General features: G+C 42.9%; 3 protein-coding genes across 3 annotated transcripts in view; 2 read left to right on the top strand and 1 right to left on the bottom strand.

Annotated features, from left to right (window-relative positions):
• LOC114550698 (coagulation factor XIII A chain) overlaps positions 1-6,221 on the bottom strand; it is a 144,070-nt gene extending 137,849 nt beyond the window's left edge. The window contains exon 1 of the mRNA XM_028571470.1: positions 6,126-6,221. Within this exon, the coding sequence (XP_028427271.1) occupies positions 6,126-6,207 (82 nt within the window). The 5' untranslated portion in view covers positions 6,208-6,221. The remainder of the gene's footprint in view (positions 1-6,125) is intronic.
• The window catches only part of LOC114550677 (zinc finger protein 2 homolog), a 393,410-nt gene that overhangs the window by 344,340 nt on the left and 27,926 nt on the right, over positions 1-21,144 (top strand). The gene's annotated exons all lie outside the window — the stretch shown is intronic.
• Positions 13,352-20,428, top strand: LOC114550723 (zinc finger protein 32-like). Its single transcript, XM_028571509.1, has 3 exons — positions 13,352-13,541; positions 16,220-16,360; positions 19,000-20,428. Exons 2-3 carry the CDS (start codon positions 16,309-16,311, stop codon positions 20,109-20,111), a joined length of 1,164 nt encoding a protein of 387 aa, XP_028427310.1. The 5' UTR covers positions 13,352-13,541; positions 16,220-16,308; the 3' UTR covers positions 20,112-20,428.

Genomic DNA, 21,144 nt, shown 5'->3' with positions numbered 1-21,144 from the left:
TTGATAATGGATTAATTGGTTTGAGTTAATTTTTTATTCAAAGTAAACACTCTCTGATTCTTGGTTCTTAAATACGAACATTTTCTAGTTTTCTTCTATTCTCTGTGACCGTAAACTGAATATCTTTGAGTTGTGGACAAAACGAGACATTTGAGGACGTCATCTTGTGCTTTGGGAAAGATTTTTTTTCTTTTGTAGAATAATGTTCTTACTATTTGCAGATAAATACAATAAGAATGTAAAATTTCCATAAGAGACCAAGTGTGTTTGGGTATATGCTGTTTTAGCTTAAGCCATAACTATAAGATAGTGGCCTTGAGCAAAGTACATTCAGTAATAATAAGTGAAAGAGGAGCAGAATGTACTGCTTCGCGTGAGAGCAAATGAAGACGAGACATCACGAAAGAAAGTAGAAGAGATGAGGGGAAGAATAGATCGGGGCTCACAAGGTCTGACAGTCTAAGACAGGGATTTTCAAACACTGTGCCGGGGGACACTAGTGTGCCGTGAGAAATCGTCCTGTGTGCCGTGGGAAATTATCAGATTTTACTTAATTGGTCCAACATCCATCCATCCATCCATCTTCGTCCGCTTATCCGGTGTCGGGTCGCGGGGGGAGCAGCTCCAGCAGGGGACCCCAAACTTCCCTTTCCCGAGCAACATTAACCAGCTCCGACTGGGGATCGAGGCGTTCCCAGGCCAGGTTGGAGATATAATCCCTCCACCTAGTCCTGGGTCTTCCCGAGGCCTCCTCCCAGCTGGGCGTGCCTGGAACACCTCCCTAGGGAGGCGCCCAGGGGCATCCTTACCAGATGCCCGAACCACCTCAACTGGCTCCTTTCGACGCAAAGGAGCAGCGGCTCTCTCCGAGCTCCTCACGGATGACTGAGCTTCTCACCCCTATCTCTAAGGGAGACGCCAGCCACCCTCCTGAGGAAACCCATTTCGCCGCTTGTACCCTGGATCTCGTTCTTTCGGTCATGACCCAGCCTTCATGACCATAGGTGAGGGTAGGAACGAAAACTGACCGGTAGATCGAGAGCTTTGCCTTCTGGCTCAGCTCTCTTTTCGTCACAACGGTGCGATAGATTGAATGCAATACCGCACCCGCTGCGCCGATTCTCCGACCAATCTCCGCTCCATTGTCCCCTCACTCGCGAACAAAACCCCAAGGTACTTGAACTCCTTCACTTGGGGTAAGGACTCATTCCCTACCTGGAGAAGGCATTCCATCGGTTTCCTGCTGAGAACCATGGCCTCCGATTTAGAGGTGCTGATCCTCATCCCAACCGCTTCACACTCGGTTGCGAACCGATCCAGTGAGTGCTGAAGGTCGCAGGCCGATGATGCCATCAGGACCACATCATCTGCAAAGAGCAGCGATGAGATCCCCAGCCCACCAAACTGCAACCCCTCCCCACCCCGACTACGCCTCGATATCCTGTCCATAAATATTACAAACAGGATTGGTGACAAAGCGCAGCCCTGGCGGAGGCCAACCCTCACCTGAAACGAGTCCGACTTACTACCGAGAACCCGGACACAGCTCTCACTTTGGTCATACAGAGATTGGATGGCCCTGAGTAGAACCCCTCACCCCATACTCCCGCAGCACCTCCCACAGTATCTCCGGGGGACCCGGTCGCCACGCCTTCTCCAAATCCACAAAACACATGTAGACCGGTTGGGCATACTCCCAGGCTCCCTCCAGGATCCTTGAGAGTGAAGAGCTGGTCCGTTGTTCCACGACCAGGACGGAATCCGCATTGTTCCTCCTCAACCCGAGGTTCGACTATCGGCCGAACCCTCCTTTCCAGCACCTTGGAGTAGACTTTACCAGGGAGGCTGAGAAGTGTGATACCCCTATGATTGGCACACACCCTCTGGTCCCCCTTTTTAAAAAGAGGAACCACCACCCCAGTCTGCCACTCCTTTGGCACCGTCCCAGACTTCCACGCAATGTTGAAGAGGCGTGTCAACCAGGACAGCCCCTCCACACCCAGAGCCTTGAGCATTTCTGGGACGGATCTCATCAATCCCCGGGCTTTGCCACTGTGTAGTTGTTTGACTACATCAGTGACTTCCGCCTGGGAAATCGACGACAATCCCCCGTTATCCTCCAGCTCTGCCTCTAACATAGAGGGCGTATTAGTCGGATTCAGGAGTTCCTCAAAGTGCTCCTTCCACCGCCCTATTACCTCCTCAGTGGAGGTCAACAGTGTCCCATCCTTACTGTACACAGCTTGGATGGTTCCCCGCCCCCCCTCCTGAGGTGGCGAACAGTTTTCCAGAAACACTTTGGTGCCGACCGAAAGTCCTTCTCCATGTCTTCTCCAAACTTCTCCCACACCCGCTGCTTTGCCTCTTTCACTGCAGAGGCTGCAGCCCTTCGGGCCCTTCGGTACCCTGCAACTGCCTCCGGAGTCCTCCGAGATAACATATCCCGGAAGGACTCCTTCTTCAGTCGGACGGCTTCCCTGACCACTGGTGTCCACCACGGTGTTCGTGGGTTACCGCCCCTTGAGGCACCTAAGATCCTAAGACCACAGCTCCTCGCCGCAGCTTCAGCAATGGAAACTTTGAACATTGTCCACTCGGGTTCAATGCCCCCAGCCTCCACAGGGATGCGAAAAGCTCCGCCCGGAGGTGTGAGTTGAAAGTCTGTCGGACAGGGCCTCCTCCAGACGTTCCCAATTTACCCGCACTACACGTTTGGGCTTACCAGGTCTGTCCAGAGTCTTCCCCACCCCTGACCCAACTCACCACCAGATGGTGATCGGTTGACAGCTCTGCCCCTCTCTTCACCCGAGTGTCCAAAAACATACGGCCTCAGATCAGATGAAACGATTATGAAATCGATCATTGACCTTGGCCCTAGGGTGCTCTGGTACCAGGTACACTTATGAGCATCCCTATGTTCGAACATGGTGTTCGTTATAGACAATCCATGACTAGCACAGAAGTCCAACAACAAACAACCACTCTGGTTTAGATCAGGGAGGCCGTTCCTCCCAATCACGCCTCTCCAGGTGTCTCCATCATTGCCCACGTGTGCGTTGAAGTCCCCCAGCAGAACAATGGAGTCCCCCACTGGAGCCCCATGCAGGACTCCAGTCAAGGTCTCAAGAAGGCCGAATACTCCAAACTCCTGTTTGGTGCATATGCACAAACAACAGTCAGAGTTTTCCCCCAACAACCAGGCGTAGGGAGGCGACCCTCTCGTCCACGGGGTAAACTCCAACACAGCGGGCGCTCAGCCGGGGCTTGTGAGTATCCCCACACCCGCCCGGCGCCTCACACCCTGGGCAACTCCGGAGAAGAAAAGAGTCCAACCCCTATCCAGGAGTATGGTTCCAGAACCGAGACTGTGCGTAGAGGTAAGCCCCACCAGATCTAACCGGTAGCGCTCCACCTCCCGCACCAGTTCCGGCTCCTTCCCCCACAGAGAGGTGACGTTCCACGCCCCCAGAGCCAGCGTCTGCCGCCCGGGTCTGGTCCGTCGATTCCCCTGACCTTCACTGCCACCCATGTGGCATCGCACCCGACCCCAACGGTTCCTCCCACAGGTGGTGGGCCCATGGGCTGGAGAGATGGGAGCCACGTAGCTTGTTCGGGCTGTGCCCGGCCGGGCTCCGTGGCAAACCCGGCCACCAGGCGCTCGCCGGCGAGCCCGCCCGTCTGGGCCTGGCTCCAGACGGGGGCCCCGGGCTTCCTCCGGGCAGGGTCACTCCATCTCTACCTTGCTTCTTCATTGGGGTTTTTGAACCATTCTTTGTCTGGCCCCTCACCTGAGACCACTTTGCCTTGGGAGACCCTACCAGGAGCACAAAGCTCCAGACAACACAGCCCTCAGGTTCACAGAGACACACAAACCTCTCCACCACGATAAGGTGATGGTCCAACAACATTTTTTTATTGGGTTACTGCAAATAATTTGCCATTGTTGTGCATCTGTGGCTGCAATGTGATGACTGGCAGAGAAATTAAATACTCAGTAGGTGGCAGTAGCCTATAGTGCAATAATGACCTTGTTGATAGAATGGCAGTGACAGGATGTAAGCACAGTAGGGCTGAGATCATCGATGTAAGCCTGCAACAGCGATGGATACATTTTTAAAAAGGAAAAATGCAGATTCTGATCTTATTAGGCTGCAATGTGTCATTTAGTAACATTTTTGGTTGGTGTTGTGCCACGGGATTTTTTAAATGTAAAAAAATGTGCCGTGGCTAAAAAAAGGTTGAAAAACACTGGTCTAAGAGCTACGTGGACCGACTCTGGCTTTTTGTCTGTTGCTAGGGAAACTTAGTCTCTGCGTGCTTTGTGATCCCACAGATCTGTGTATTGAAACGCCGATGCTTGACTGATTAAACAAATGTATTTGACTTCATCGCATCGTCTTATTTGGCTCTTGCTTAGGATAAATGTGATTCCAATGTAACGAATGCGCGGGGCCACATACAGTAAGTCTTTTATTTGAAGTCAGACATTGTCTCAAAAGGGGGGGGAAACAGAAGAGGAAATCCCCAACACTTTCTTTCTTTTTTTAACCAATTTATAGACCTAACAACTAATCGATTAACCCTCAAGTTGTCCTTGGGTCAACTTTGATCCATTTCAACGTTTCTGTTTCAGAAACAAATGGGTTTCGTTCAACCACATTGCCCAAAAAAAGTCACTAAAAGCATAATAAAATGCTTTCAAAACAGTATTCTGACAAAACATTGACATATACTAGTCTGTGATAACCCATCAACATACGTTCCTCTTATCTTAAATATTAGACAAAAAAATTCTGAATTTCTGCTTTTTAACTTTTTGCAAGAAGAGTGCCTTGGATGTTTCTTCCTATTTGAAATTGTAATGTGTTTGTTCTTAGTGGTGCAGTACCTGCTCAACGTAGCGCCCCTTGTAGTTGTTTGACTCCCCCTTTGATAGAAACATGATGGTTGATGAAGTTTCACTGAAGTCACTGCACAGAGAGGTAAACAAATATTTAATGCAAGAAAACATGAATATAATACTTTGAATTTTGAACATTAGGATGTAACAATGTGTGGTGAATCGGTTACTAATCAACATAAATGTGTAAAGATTGCAACTGGTTGACATAAAAGCTGAATCACAATGACATTTCTAAACGGCCTAGTGCGTAATCTACTTTTCTACTGGATTTCACTTGTTTTACATTTTTTTTCTATTTATTTAGTTCTATTTTACTTTCATTTTGTTATTCAGGATAATAAATGAAAGAATATTTGTCATTTGTTATCTCTTAAAACAAACGTGAGAAAATTGTATCATGGACGTACAGTAAAATCGTGAATGGAATCCTGACCTGAGCGTAACATCCCTATCATAGGGTAGCGATTTATGATTATTGATTATGAATGTGTTCATTAATGTTGCAGCAGGTAAACGTGGAGCTCATTTAATGAGTTTATTGATGGGTTGTTTCAGCAAAAAAAAAGAAAAAACATCAAAAGCATACAAAAAAGGTGCCAAAAGTGTCTTAGAGCCAAAACAACTTATTTCTTTGCCCATTTTATAGAAATAAAAGAATACTTAGGTAATTTGTCTGCAGCTCATACTGTTAAATAAAATCGTGGGAAAAACTGAAAACCGTGAATCGTATCAAATTATGTGTTGAGCGTATCGTTACATCTCTATAAAATGTCATCATAAAGCCCCACAGAGACGCTGTCACTCTGCACGGGGAATATACGGGATTGTACAAATGTACAGAAATGTGGACCAAATATTCCACACGTTGAATTCAGTTATGTAAGAACAAAAGATATATTTTCATATCTTCTACATTCTGTTTAAAAAACATGAGATAAAAATTATTGTACATTCACAGTCTATATTTGTAATTTGTTTGATATGTTCATGTTTTAAAAAAACAGGAAAAATCTGTAAAATTAAAAAATGTTTCAAGTACTTTATGATAAGTATGCTGTAATGAAATGTATAGACTTTAAAAATTTACATGATAATCGTTTGATCTCCAGCTAAAATTGTGTGTGTGTGTGTGTGTGTGTGTGTGTGTGTGTGTGTGTGTGTGTGTGTGTGTGTGTGTGCATGAGTGTGTGTATGTATGTGTGTGTGTGTGTGTGTGTCTCACCGCTCAGATGAAGGAGAGAAGTTGGTCTGTCTGTCGAGTCTCTGATGGTCAGATCAGATGATGATGAGATCGACTTCAGCATCAGTTTATATACACACATTACTTCCCCTTTTTACACACACACACACACACACACACACACACACACACACACACACACACACACACACACACACACATGTTTGTGGCACTATCTTCGTGGGGACCCGTAATTGACATAATGCATTCCCTAGCCACTTACCTTAACCTTAACCATCACAACTAAATGCCTAACCTTATCCCTTACCCTAACCTTAGCCTTATTCTTTCCCTAATCCTACAACCAAGTCTTAACCCTCAAACAGCCCTTTAAACTTGTGGGGTCCAGGAATTTGGCCCCACAAAGCTGTCGGGACCCCACAAGTTTACTAGACTCCCGGGTTTTGGACCTCGCAAATATAGTTAAACAAGCCCGGGTTCCTTATGTCCCAGCCATCCACCCGTTCTTCTACAGCGGCAGTCAATGTGCTTAATACAGTAATAAATACGTAGAATACATATAAATAAATGTTTTACTTTTCGTAGCTATATGTATATATATGTATATATATGCCTGGGTATTAGTACGTTTACTGCAGTAAAGGATCTGAATACTTCCTCCACCTCTGACAAAAACACACACATCATCAGAACAGGGAAGTGTGTGTGTGTGTGTGTGTGTGTGTGTGTGTGTGTGTGTGTGTGTGTGTGTGTGTGTGTGTGTGTCTGTGTGACCTCGACCCAAACAGACACTCTGACCTGTTGCTGATCGGCAGTGACATTAAAGCGTAACTACTGCTTTTTTTCAACCTGGACCCTACTGTCCTATGTTTTTGTGTGTAAGTGACTTATGGAAGCAACAATCTCTGAAACTGGTCCAGTATTAAGCGTAAACGCTGTAACCGGCAGCCACAGACCGAGCTGCAATGTAACCCTATGAGCAAATGTGCATCGTCAATTTCTTCCACTAAAAGTGCTGTTTTCGCCACTGACAGGCTCAGATTAATATTCTAAGTGTCCGACAACATTATGGAAAGGATCCCTTCAGAGATAGACCTTTTTAAAACTTCTTTGAGACCTTTCTGTTTAACCAGAAACAGCTCTGAAGTCGCTAGCGCTAAAACCCCCAGACTCCATTTAAAAAAGCAATACTTTTAGCGTGTATAGAGCCAAAATATTTTCACATGTAAATCGGTAAACTATGTGTTTATTTCAACCAAAACTAGAGATGTGATGGTTGTAAAAGTGGAAAGACGACCCGAAACAGATTATCACAGTTTTATTTTCTTTGTCGACTTTGAACGACTATATCGTCATGTGTAAGACAGATGTGGATGTTAAAGACCCTTCATGGTGCCAGGGTTAGAGGTTTAGTTAAAAAGATTAACCGAGATGTTGGAAAGCTGTTTCCTCTGCAGGAACTTCCTCTGACCTCGACCGCCGGGCTGTCAGGTCATCGTGACCCGCTGCTGCTGATTGGTCAGGGGACTATATGTTCCACTTCCTGTTTGCTGACTGGCATCTCTGGACTCTGCAACAAAAGGCATTAAGAAAGTATGACACGAAGAGAAGCCGACAGAGAATACCAGACAAGATTAGGTTTCTTACTCATTTGGGTTTCAAACCGGCAACAGGACGATTTCTAAAGGCCTGCTACAGAGAAATACATTTGTGCTTTTATGTATTTGGTGTCAGAGCAGGCCTGCTGCCCTCTGGCCAAACAAGACTTTTCCCCATTGACTTACATCACGAAAGAGATATCTGTAAATCAGTGGATGCAATTTTTTTCGAGCCTTACAACCGCCGCGAAATGAGTTGTTTCACTTTTATAATTTGATCCATTTGACTTTCACCCCAGGAGACCGGGGTTTGTGTCCTGTTGGAAAACAAAAGTAAACAAGTGAGTTTGTATTGTACTTTTCGACAAAAAAAAACATGAATCTGCGTCACAAGCGTAACCGGAAGTCAAGTAACTTAACTTCTGATTTTAACCCAGGGGCCATTCTAGGATCAGACCTTTTAGGGGGGCTCAGCCCCCTAGTGAGAATGTGACACGGATACAGCGCCTTGCAAAAGTAATCAGTAATTTCCCTTGCCGAAAATCTCTGAGCTACCTACTGAACGGCAACGTCAGCTGACATTTTTTTAATGATGGAGCTAAACCTGACACTTTATAAGTCACGGTAATAACGTTGTTCGAACATTCCGCAATTTCAGTTGCTTACATTTCAGTTTTGGTTCTAATCTGCGCCATGAAAGTACCAACTTCTCGACAGGCGCACTCCTGCTCTCCCTCTGATAGATTAGAGCAAGACTCTGGCAGAGCAGACTCTGAGAGTCTGGCACAACCACCTCCGATTGGCCAACACTTTTTAGGGGGGCTTGAGCCCTCCCTAAAAAGGGTCTAAAATCACCAATTGTTTAACCAAAACCACGCTGAAAAAAGTCTGTTGAATTAACATGAAAAAAATCATGTACGTACATCGACTGCACATATTATAGTTATGTTTCATCAAAATTATTATTTTCTATTTAATATACTGAATACATATTTGTAAAACCAAGTGTATTCAATTATCACATATTAAAGCAACATGAGATTTGGATGTTTTCTGTTCAATCACCTTAACCCTGGGATGTACCGGGACAAAAATTTGGCCTGGGACTTTGCCTATGGGTGCACGCTCTACCAGGTGCGCTACCCAGGTGCCCACGTAGAACATTTTTCAGTAGAACCCTTTTCTTAATAGTATTGATAATGCTACATAATGTAATAGAGATGTAAAACAATGCAAACTAATACAGCATTTGTGGTACTGTATAAAGAGAATCTGATGTTGCTAAAGACCTTCAACCCGGGATGTTTTGCACACCTGCCTCCTCAGTTTGCCGACTGCTACATCTGCATGAACAATTCAATTCAGTTTTATTTATAGTGTCAAATCATAACAAGAGTTATCTCAAGACACTTTACAGATAGAGTCGGTCTAGACCACACTCTATAACATACAAGGACCCAGCAATTCTAGTAAATCCTAGTAAATCCCCCAAGAGCAAGCATTTAGTTCGACAGTGGCGAGGAAAAACTCCCTTTTAGGAAGAAAGTCTGGCGGTGCCGGTTGGGGGTGTGAACAGTGGCAATAACAGTCACAATAAAGATAATGGATCAGTGACTAGAAATAGTAGTCGTAGTAGTTCATGGCATAGCAGGGCACTGCAGGATGATACAGGACGTAGCAGGGCACAGCAGAGCATAGCAGGGCGTAGCAGGGTGTAGCATGTAGTAGGATTAAATGACATCAGTAATTTGTACAACTACCATTGACTGTTTAAAGGTAACACAGATTCCTAATTCAGCAGGCCATTACATTGAAGGCAATAGTCTTTTAACTATCCTAATTTCTGTTTTATAAAGGCTCATTTAAAATGTAATCACACAACTCTTACCATATGTTTTTATTTATTTTCATAAAACTATCGCAGCCCCTAAATGCGGTAACCAAGTGCACCTTTCATGGCTCTGCTGCTAGGTCTTGGTCCGGCCTCTTCTGTGCTCTCGCTGACAGTGGTCTTAACTCTGGCCCTTCCACTACAGAACAAGACGGTTCATTTTGAGCATTTTTTGCCGCGTCTTGCTCTGACTATACTTCTTTTAAACCTCAACTTGTCAGCGCCGCATCGTTTTATTTTTCTCTTTTCAACACGTTCGGCCGCTCGCGACCCCCTTTCTAAATTGACATTATAAGATTGGCCCAGTCTGACAGCCGGACCCGAGCTATCTTTTGTGCTGTCTGCCGATGTGAGAACCAGCCAGACAAGCCCATGTTACGGCTGAGGGCCATACTGTCACCTGTAATAATACGTCCAGGACCGTAACTGACATCTTGAACCATCGGAATATGACCACCGGCCGGGTCGGCCCCGGTTCGGCCCAGGGTCGGACCGGCCGGGTCGGCCCCGGGTCGGACCGGCCGTCCGGGAAATCTCCCGAACCTCCTGATGGCCCCGGTCCGCCCCTGATCAGAAGCGTCTCCTTCTCTGTGCAGTTCGTCGTGCTCCATTCCGTTACCACTCCTTTCATCTAATAGGTCCAAATACAATTTCAAGTAGGTTTTGCTCGAGAACTGTACATGTTGTGCTTAGTTAAAGCCTGTTGAAAGTATATATAATGGCCGCTGAAACGCAAAAAAAACCACTCAAACGATGAACTTTCGGTATAAAGACAAAGGACTCGCACGGGGTTCAGAAATACATAAAGCTGCCGTAAATAGTCAGCAGCAGTAAGGAGCAGATGTTTCTGTACTTATCTGTCCCATAGGGACTCAGTTAAACTGTGTAGATTGAGGTTGGGGCACTGTCGGCAACTTAATAACAAACTAAATCACAAGCTAGCACCACCGATACGCTAGCTAGCTAGCACGTTGGTTCATTATGGAAGCCGGTACTAAAGTTACCGCTGGTGAGGAGGACATTGGGAATTTATTATCCACACCATTTTTAAGAATAACTTTTAATGAAGATTTATTTAAATATCACCAAAATAAAGTTGTCTGATTAATGATTTGTCTGATTGCATTCATTAACATGAAATGTTATTACAGTTTACTATATGTGATTAAAACAAAGGTACAAAGTCTTTAGATGAACACGTGAGAAAAAAGGCCTTTAAAGGAAAGTGTTTGAAAGCCAGAGATCGTTGGAAGAAGAGGGGCAGCCTGAGGTTCTGGATGTTCTGGTCCCACATTGATAGGGAACCAGGACTGAGGAACACAGTCAGCCGCCCCCACCCGGGGATCTCAGGCTGCTTTTGTGCCTCATAATCAGCGTTGGGAGTAACGCGTTACAAAACTAACGCAATTACAGTAATGTATTCCTTTTTGCTGTAACGCAGTAATATAACGCATCACTAATTAAATTGCAGTAATATTATTACCCGTTACAATCTCAGTAACGCGAGTTACAACGCATTTTAACGCAACATTTTTTAAGAATTTTCCCAACACCGCGAAATCATTTGTTCACAGGGAAAAAAAAGCCGTGAGTATTATTACATAACATCTGTGTTCCAACAGGTGACGGTACGTCAGCTCGGACAGCTGTGTGTCCGAGCTGCTGACAGATTTAAACATGTCGGGAATTAATGTTTAGGTTGTTATACGTAAATCATTGCAGTTTATCAGCCGTGGAGAGTAACTCTGCCTGTAGTGGAATGGCTTGACGACCAAAAAGGCTTGTCTGTTACTGTGACCATTTACTGTTCAATATATTTCTGTCATGAACGGTAGTAATTATTACAGTTGCAGTTTTACAAATAATAAAGTGAGCAATTTAGCTTGACGGACATGTTGCATCCATGGTTGCATCCATAGACATGCATAAAAGTTGCATCTCAGTAAGCTAGCAAAAGTACACATGGTACACAACCGACAACTTCCGTGTAGGCTACTTCAAAATAAAAGCACTTCCTGCGACGGTTCGCAGTAAAACTAAATTACTGTTAAACAAATAAGGTTGTGGACCTTTTCACATATCAGCTGTAAATCAAGTACTGTAAATAATGTAAATAGTGAGTTTTAATCACACTATAATTGACAATTCCCTTTAGACTGTTTTAAACTAAACAACATGAATTTCTTATTCAAGTGCTTTGAACAAACATTTTACAAGAATGCCGTACTTCAACACAACTGTAAGGTACTTTTAATTGAGTATTTTCATTTTCTCCTACTTGCCTATTGTAAGTTTTACTAATCTATTTTTTATTGCTTTAGTTACTTTGCATATTCATATTAATTATACAAAATATTATGAATAATCTGTGATGTATTAAAGTGGATAAAGATGAGACTTTATTGATCCGGTGGTGAAATTCACAAGCTAGCTGCCAAGTCAAACTTCCGCTGTTATTTTGGTGAAAGTAACTCAAAAGTAATGCAAAAGTAGTGTAACGCATTACAATTCAGAGACAGTAATATTGTAATATAACTAATTAATCTCAAATGACAGTAACTAGTAATCTATAATGTATTACATTTTGGAAGTAACTTGCCCAACACTGCTCATAATGTCCCAAACACAGTATTGCACTAATGATGATAGTAATTTAATTAGATGGTCAGTTTGCACCATCTATTGGACAGATAGTAGAACTACATCATCTGATGTGCGATTTCTCTGACACTGACTGGGTTCCTGACACTGGTATGTTAGTTTTTCCGACTTGGGCAATAAAGTTAGGAGATATGACGGCGTCCTCAGATCAGACGTACAGTGACCTGGAAGAACAGTGCAGCTTCTTCTCTCCCGGTGTTTCCTCGACACCTGATGGTAGAAAGAGACTGTAAGTGGACCTGAAGTGAGGTGAGAATCCTACCAGAGGAATCTGTAAATGCCTGATAATCAGGATCACTTTGATCACAGGGAAACATCTAATATCGAAAACAATATAAAGAACAGTAGAACAGTAGAACTATTCTGAATAGTTGGCTTCAGAGGAACATCTTTGGACTTATTTTGCTTATGAAGATGGAGAGTTTATCTAGATGTATCTATTCAGCTTATTCCTAGGATATGTATATATAACTTTATATGGAAAAAAATAAGGTACATTATATAAGCATAAGTGATATTGTAAAATCTGTGGAGGAAGGGGGGTCTAAATGCAATTGATGTTGATTCAATGACCCAAGTAAAATGGTTACAAAGTTTCCTTAGGAAAGGTAAATCTTATTGATCTGATCTTATCTCATCTTATTAACCCTCGTATTGTCTTCCCGTCGACCATGCACTTATTCTCTGGTTTGGTTTGCCTGTTTATAAAGCATAAAGTAGCCTTAAATGATCACCCAATTCTGTGTTACATATTTTTGGCCAACTTCATAACTTATTACCACTAGTTTTACACTTCTTTATGGAACTGATGGTGAATAAATCTCATTTACATGAGATGACGGCCTAATTTCGGAGTAAAATAAGCAGCAATTAGGATTTGTCTTGACTAATAGTTAAGGTCAGAGAAACGTGTTTATGGATGATCGCAGATTTTCTCCCGGGTAGACCATAAAAGTAGTGATCATCAATTAGTGTATGTTATTTTTTATGAAATTTGGTTGAAAAGAAAGCCATGTTTCTGACATAGAAACTTTGAAAACGGGTCGAATTTGACAAAAGCGACTCTTAAAACATTGTTATTTTATTTTGAAGGACAGTGTGTAGCGGAAGTTGTGTTTGTGTTTCCGGGTCTCGGAAGATGCTACGACCTCCGTCCCGTTGTTTGCATTTTAGCTCGTGGTGAGGACGGCGGAGTAAAAGGCGCCAGTGTTTGGTGTCCTTCCAGAGAGAAACATCCCAAACTGCTGCATGAGGTTTTAAAACCTGAAACGGAGCTACAAAGAGCAGGTCTGTTTTCTTTCTCCGACCGGAAACGCGTTTACTGCTGTTGTTGCTGGGAGTCCGCGCGCTAAGCTAACATTAGCCGCAGCTAGCTCCTGCTAACGTGTTATTTTTGTACGTTGTGAGCTGCGTATTTTCTCAAATGCAGCTCGGGGAGAAGTCTAGGAGAGGCACTTCAACATGGACTCTGTCAGCTGGCCAGCGGAATGTGTGGAAGACGTGTTATATATTATTCTTTAAGTTACCCTGTATGGAAGAAATTCATAGTTGTGAACTGATGCAGCTTTATTTGTATAGCACATGTCAACAGCAAGGTAATTCAAGTGCTTTACGTTAACAAGCAGTTACCCAGCCTTAAATAAAATAAGACGGATATTAATACCAAGAATGTAATGTTTTTCCTGGCTCAGAATGGGCTTTGGGTGGGCGGGGGACGACACAAGCGGTGGTCAGCGTCCCCCCCCCGGAAAGTTTGAGTGTCAAAGACTTAATTTCCTGCATTCCGATAAATTTTTTTAGGCATCAGTTAACGGTGAAAACGTTTATATTTATGTCAAGGTAAAACACAAAATTCTGGTAGCAAGGTAGCAATTCAAACTAGCCTGGCTGACACCAGACCCTTCTCAGTCGTAACTAGGGCTGGGCGTATCGATCTAAATATATATCGATACCAAGATAAGTATCGATACTGTCGTGATGAGATCGATACTTTTGTTGCAGTTTGTCTCTGAGTTCATGCGAGCACAGCATCTCTCCAAGTCTGTGCAGTGTGCAAACAGTGCACCTCTCTCTCTCTCTGGAAGTGGGTCTGGAAAAGGTTCATTGACAGTTCATTTTCAAAGGGGCGTCACCAACAGACGCCGCTGGGGCCATTGGAAATGGCTTTGAATGGTCTCTTCACCAGAATGATTTGCAGAGCAAATCTCAAATTTGCTGGAAGTTTGTCAGGGTTTCCCCGGGCTTAATTCAAACTAGCATTGCAAGCAGTTACGACCGGTTCCAAGAGAAAGTGGAAGGCCAGGAAATAGCTGCAAGGCCTGTAGTAAATTGCAAACTGTACATTTCCCCATTTACATTAATTGAGTTATAGGCCACGGTGTTTCCTTTAGGATTTTTTTTTAGCAGTGGGGGCAGGTCCGAACACCCCCCCCCCATGACGGACGGCAGAATCACCGGAAGCACAAGCTAAACAGTGTAGGAGACGAGCGGAAAGTTTCATTAGTTTCAATCCGTTTAAAATAAGTAACACTAAATAAAATCCGGGGCCTTCATTTACCTGAACTGCAGAAGGTACCAGGTTTTTATTTGAAGCAGGCTTTTGTTAGAGGCAGGCCTTTATTTCTAATTCCATCTGTTTGATATCCATTCCAGTGTTTCCCCTGTTTACTCTCAGCAGCGCAACATCGTAAGTCCACGAACAGGCCAACTGTCTGCTGTGAAGTATAATTGTTTTAAATGAAAAGCCATAGCGTTCCAGTGGACAGAGATCATTCATTTTTTAAGAAACATTTGCAAAAATATCACCATATACAACAACAGCCAGAAGGGCGACAAATAGGGGTGGGGGAAAAAATCGATACAGCATAGTATCGCGATATTTTTCGTGGCAATACTGTATCGATACACAGACGCCAAGTATCGATCTATTATTATATTTGTTGGTCAGTCTGTCTGCTTGACAATCTCATTTTGCAGCAATAAAATTGAAGTGAGATAAACAAACAGAAATGTATCTTTTTAGATAAAACAAAATTGTCCTTTGGGGACATCATTTGAAATTGGGAAAAACTTAGAAAAAAAGGTAATAAATTGCAATATATCTCAGAATATTGCAATCGTAGTAATGTCGTATCGTGACGCAAGTATCGGGATGATATCGTATCGTGAGGCCTCCGGTGATTCCCAGCCCTAGCGACAAAGCATTTTGGGGTCAGACTGAATCAAACACCACCATGTGTGTCAGTTTGAAACCTGTAACCCTGGTATTTATTTCAAATACAGGTACTACAGTATTGCTGGAAGATTTCCATAAGAGCATACGGTAGTTTTGTAAAACACATTGCTGGATTGCAGCACACCAGTATCTGATTAACGTTACAGACGGGTAGCTAGCTAGCATTGTTTCTAGCTCCAGGCTAACTTTTTTCCTCCCACCTCCAGCTAGCTAGCTAGCTGTGCTCTGCTCTTGTCGGCTAATCTTGTCAGCTCATCCTTCGGAGCCGTCATTCTCTGCTAGCACTAAATGAGACCCGTGTTACATCCAATGTAGCTACTGCCATCTATTGGCACCTGTACGTTACTACAAACTACACTTGGCTGAGTAACGCATACAGCTGCATTGACTAAAATACCAGTAGGACAATAATACTTTACATACCATAATACAGTACCATAATCCAGAAAAACAAAGTGTGGAAAAAATCATGAATATATATTTGAATCTGTTAAATTGAATTGGTAGACATGTACATTACGATGAACTTGAATGCACATTATATGAAAGGCATTTAGGAGATTATCCACACTAATTTTCCCTGGCCTCAATTTGAGGCCAGCCTTTATTTGTCCAATGTTGACGACGCCCCGGTTTTTAATTGACTACCGTGTTTTTACAAAAAGGTGAAGACATAAACCCATGTTATGTTATTGTTTTTGTAAGTTGCATATGTTTTTCTTAAATACAGGCTGGATTGACTTCTAGGGGGACGTTTTGATTTCACGTCCATAAAGCGTTTGGCAGTTTGCAGAGAAAACTTCCGGAAGTCACGTTAACATGGACTCGATCTACAGTGACCACACGCACTCGCACTGTTTCAACCATAAAGGTAAGCTGATGATCGCTATTAGATATTAATAGAATGGTCTTTATTGCCACTGTACATGTTCAACAAAATTGGATGCAGTCCTTTCAGTGCAAAACATCAAAAAAAGTGCAAAGGAAGCAGGGGTTAAAGTGGGCCGGAACTGCGTTCTGGCACCTTTTGATCGACAAGTTAATTATTCCAATTGGCAGTTTCATACATCAGTGTTTCCTGTTCTTTTAAAATAGTGCCAAATATCCATTCCAGTGTTTCCCCTGTTCACTCTCAGCAGCGCAACATCGTAAGTCCAAGAACAGGCCAACTGTCTGCGGTGAGGGAAAATAGCAAGACAGTCAAGTACCATTCTGTTAAAGTCAGCTGAACAGGAAAAGATCACATGGCCGGTAGCCTAGCGGTTACAAACAGGCTCTGTAGCAAACAACGCGGTAACATGCTGCAGATCCGGTGTTGATAGCTGAGCTAGTATTTGGTTCAAACAGATCAGGGATGCCGTTTTGCCCTCATTTATCTCGGTGAAGTTAGCTGCGTGTGAATGTAGCCCCAGTGTGGGTTGGACTCATAAAGTACCTCTGCAGAACAGCCTTGGTAAGGAACTATGAAACTACTGCGAGCTATGACAGCGTGCGGTCTAGCAGGTGCTGCCTCGCTGCCATCCGGCTTCAAAATCTCTCCAAATTCACCTCTGAACAGCGATGCCGTGAAAGTGGTGTTGTATCCAAAGGCAGCTCACTTCATGTCAAAATTACCACATTGATCTCCATCTAGATTGTGGCTCTTTTCGCCAATTCAGTGTGGCCGTGCTTCAGTGCACTTGACCGACCGCTGTTACAAACATTTCGAGTACGAGGTGTGAGAAAACATTGATACACTTGAGTATCGCGATATTTTATTTTGCAATACTGTATCGATTTTTAAAAAGGCAATATAATTTTTTTTTTTAATGTATATACAGTGAGGAAAATAAGTATTTGAACACCCTGCTATTTTGCAAGTTCTCCCACTTAGAAATCATGGAGGGGTCTGAAATTGTCATCGTAGGTGCATGTCCACTGTGAGAGACATAATAAAAAAAAAAAAAAAAAAAATCCAGAAATCACAATGTATGATTTTTTTAACTATTTAGTTGTATGATACAGCTGCAAATAAGTATTTGAACACCTGAGAAAATCAATGTTAATATTTGGTACAGTAGCCTTTGTTTGCAAGTACAGAGGTCAAACGTTTCCTGTAGTTTTTCACCAGGTTTGCACACACTGCAGGAGGGATTTTGGCCCACTCCTCCACACAGATCTTCTCTAGATCAGTCAGGTTTCTGGGCTGTCGCTGAGCAACAGAGTTTGAGCTCCCTCCAAAGATTCTCTATTGGGTTTAGGTCTGGAGACTGGCCAGGCCATAACAGAACCTTGATATGCTTCTTACAGAGCCACTCCTTGGTTATCCTGGCTGTGTGCTTCGGGTCATTGTCATGTTGGAAGACCTAGCCTCGACCCATCTTAAATGCTCTAACTGAGGGAAGGAGGTTGTTCCCCAAAATCTCGCAATAGATGCGAGTCATCCTTTCCTTAATACAGTGCAGTCGCCCTGTCCCATGTGCAGAAAAACACCCCTAAAGCATGATGCTACCACCCCATGCTTCACAGTAGGGATGGTGTTCTTGGGATGGTACTCATCATTCTTCTTCCTCCAAACATGGTTAGTGGAATTATGACCAAAAAGTTCTATTTTGGTCTAATCTGACCACATGACTTTCTCCAATGACTCCTGTGGATCATCCAAATGGTCATTGGCAAACTTAAGACGGGTCTTGACATGTGCTGGTTTAAGCAGGGGAACCTTCCGTGCCGTGCATGATTTCAAACCATGACGTCTTAGTGTATTACCAACAGTAACCTTGGAAACGGTGGTCCCAGCTCTTTTCAGGTCATTGACCAGCTCCTCCTGTGTAGTTCTGGGCTGATTTCTCACCTTTCTTAGGATCATTGAGACCCCACGAGGTGAGATCTTGCATGGAGCCCCAGTCCGAGGGAGATTGACAGTCATGTTTAGCTTCTTCCATTTTCTAATGATTGCTCCAACAGTGGACCTTTTTTCACCAAGCTGCTTGGCAATTTCCCCGTAGCCCTTTCCAGCCTTGTGGTGGTGTACAATTTTGTCTCTAGTGTCTTTGGACAGCTCTTTGGTCTTGGCCATGTTAGTAGTTGGATTCTTACTGATTTGTATGGGGTGCACAGGTGTCTTTATGCAGCTAACGACCTCAAACAGGTGCATCTAATTTAGGATAATAAATGGAGTAGAGGTGGACATTTTAAAGGCAGACTAACAGGTCTTTGAGGGTCAGAATTCTAGCTGATAGACAGGTGTTCAAATACTTATTTGCAGCTGTATCATACAAATAAATAGTTAAAAAATCATATATTGTGATTTCTGGATTTTGTTTTTTAGATTATGTCTCTCACAGTGGACATGCACCTACAATGACAATTTCAGACCCCTCCAGGATTTCCAAGTGGGAGAACTTGCAAAATAGCAGGGTGTTAAAATACTTATTTTCCTCACTAAAATTGAAACTTCCTCAATTTATTTGCTATAATTAGCAAAGTATTGTTAAGATTCACATTAATGCCTGTTTGTTTGTGTTTCAGCTTTACCTTCAGATGTCCAGAAAGTGATTGTTGGTGAAGAACATCAGCAGGAGTGGAGCTCCAGTCTGGACCAGGAGGACACGAAGCCCCCACATATTAAAGAGGAACAGGAGGAACTCCAGATCAGTCAGGATGAAGAGCAGCTTCAAGGGCCAGAGGAGGCTGATGTCACCAAGTTCCCATTCACTCCTGTCCCTGTGAAGAGTGAAGATGACGAGGAGAAACCTCAGTTCTCACAGCTTCATCAAAGACAAACTGAACAGATGGAAACCGAAGCTGATGGGGAGGACTGTGGAGGACCAGAACCAGCCATGAAATCAGATCCAGATCCACATTTACAACCAGATACTGATGAAGAGACTGGAGACTCTTCTGAACCTGAGACTGATGACAGTGATGATTGGAAGGAGACCAGAGAACCTCAGTCAGGTTTAAACTCTCGGAATAATGATGAAGTGCCTGTCAGTGGTCTGAGATGTGGTACTGGTGAGAAAGAGGGTTGGAAAATATTTGGCACCAATGGACATCTGAAGAGACACATGAGATCTCTTACAGCAGCGAAACGATTTAGCTGCTCAGTGTGTAAGAAAGCTTTTAAACACAGTGGAAATTTAAGTACACACATGAGAATCCACACAGGAGAGAAACGATTCAGCTGCTCAGTCTGTAAGAAGGCTTTTTTACTAAGTGGAAATTTACAGAAGCACGTGAGAATCCACACAGGAGATAAACCATATAGCTGCTCCGTATGTACGAAAGCCTTTACATTTAAGCAGGATTTAGATAGACACCTGAGAATCCACACAGGAGAGAAACCATTTAGCTGCTCCGTGTGTAAGAAAGCTTTTATACAACGTGGGGATTTACACACACACATGAGAATCCACACAGGAGAGAAGCCATTTAGCTGCTCCGTGTGTAAGAAAGCCTTTACAGTGAGTGGAACTCTAAAGGCACACATGAGAACCCACACAGGAGAGAAACCGTTTAGCTGCTCGGTCTGTACGAAAGCTTTTAAACGGAACGTAAGTTTACAAAAACACATGAAAATCCACACAGGAGCTCCAGGAGTGGAGGCAGAGAAGGAGAGCAGAGAACCTCATTCAGGCTAAAACAATCTGAAAACAAATGAATTTGTTAAAAGTGATAAGGGATGTAATACTCTTTGGATCCTGGAAAAATGTTTGATCGGTAAATCCTGGAACCCAGTGTTCATACTTTGGTAATGTGTGCGGTATTAACAGTGTTTCCCCACGTGTTTAGAATTGACTTGTGGTGCTGGCTGGCTGGGTTCAGTAATAAACTAGTCAAACAAAGGTTTACAAACTATTTATTTAATAAAGAAAACAAAAAGAATGCTGAAAAGCTGCAGCTACACTGCATTGCTGGCTTAATTGCGTGAGTAGAAGTTGAATTAGTGAGAATAGTTGAAGTTGGCATGAATTCTATTGAAATGTTGAATAAGACCAATAACGTCTGAAACAAAAAGGGAATATTTTAAGGTTTTCTCGAAGTACGCCACTACTGCCACTACATTGAATTGCTGGCTTAACCCATGTGTTGACTTCAGGTCACATTGACCCGTTTTGAATTTTTGTTATCTATCAGAAATTATGGGACGTAGAAATAAGCGCTGAACACGTGTAGAAGAAATATTTAACAATTTAAAATGTTGGAAAAAGCAAAAACGAACGTTGAAAAGGTTGACAAGAAGACAACACAAGGGTTAAACGTGTAGGAAGAACTCCAAATGTATGAAAGATGTGGTACATTTTAAGGCCTGAATGAGTATGAATCAGATGCAGTTGAACATACTTGAAAAAGCAGCTTGAATGTTTGACAGGTGTAGAACACTTAGTGTTTTCAAAATTTTAAAAGTCTTAACATTAATCCAACATACTATTAGCAAATATAAATCTCCACTAATGATAGGCTTACTGGCCTATAGGTAAGGTAGTCACTAAGGTAGCCATCCACGTAAGTTAATTCAATAATTAATCCACTGTGCCACATGTATGTGTTTTAACAATAAAACCTGATTTATTAAATCATGCCAACAATTATTAGGCATGATTTAATTATTTTATTAATTATTATTTGTGCCCGTTTTATTTAATTTTATATTCAAAGACAAAAAAATGACAA

The sequence above is a fragment of the Perca flavescens genome, chromosome 24 (assembly GCF_004354835.1).
Source record: "Perca flavescens isolate YP-PL-M2 chromosome 24, PFLA_1.0, whole genome shotgun sequence".
Classification (NCBI taxonomy): domain Eukaryota; kingdom Metazoa; phylum Chordata; class Actinopteri; order Perciformes; family Percidae; genus Perca; species Perca flavescens.
This window is presented reverse-complemented; position numbering and strand designations above follow the sequence as displayed.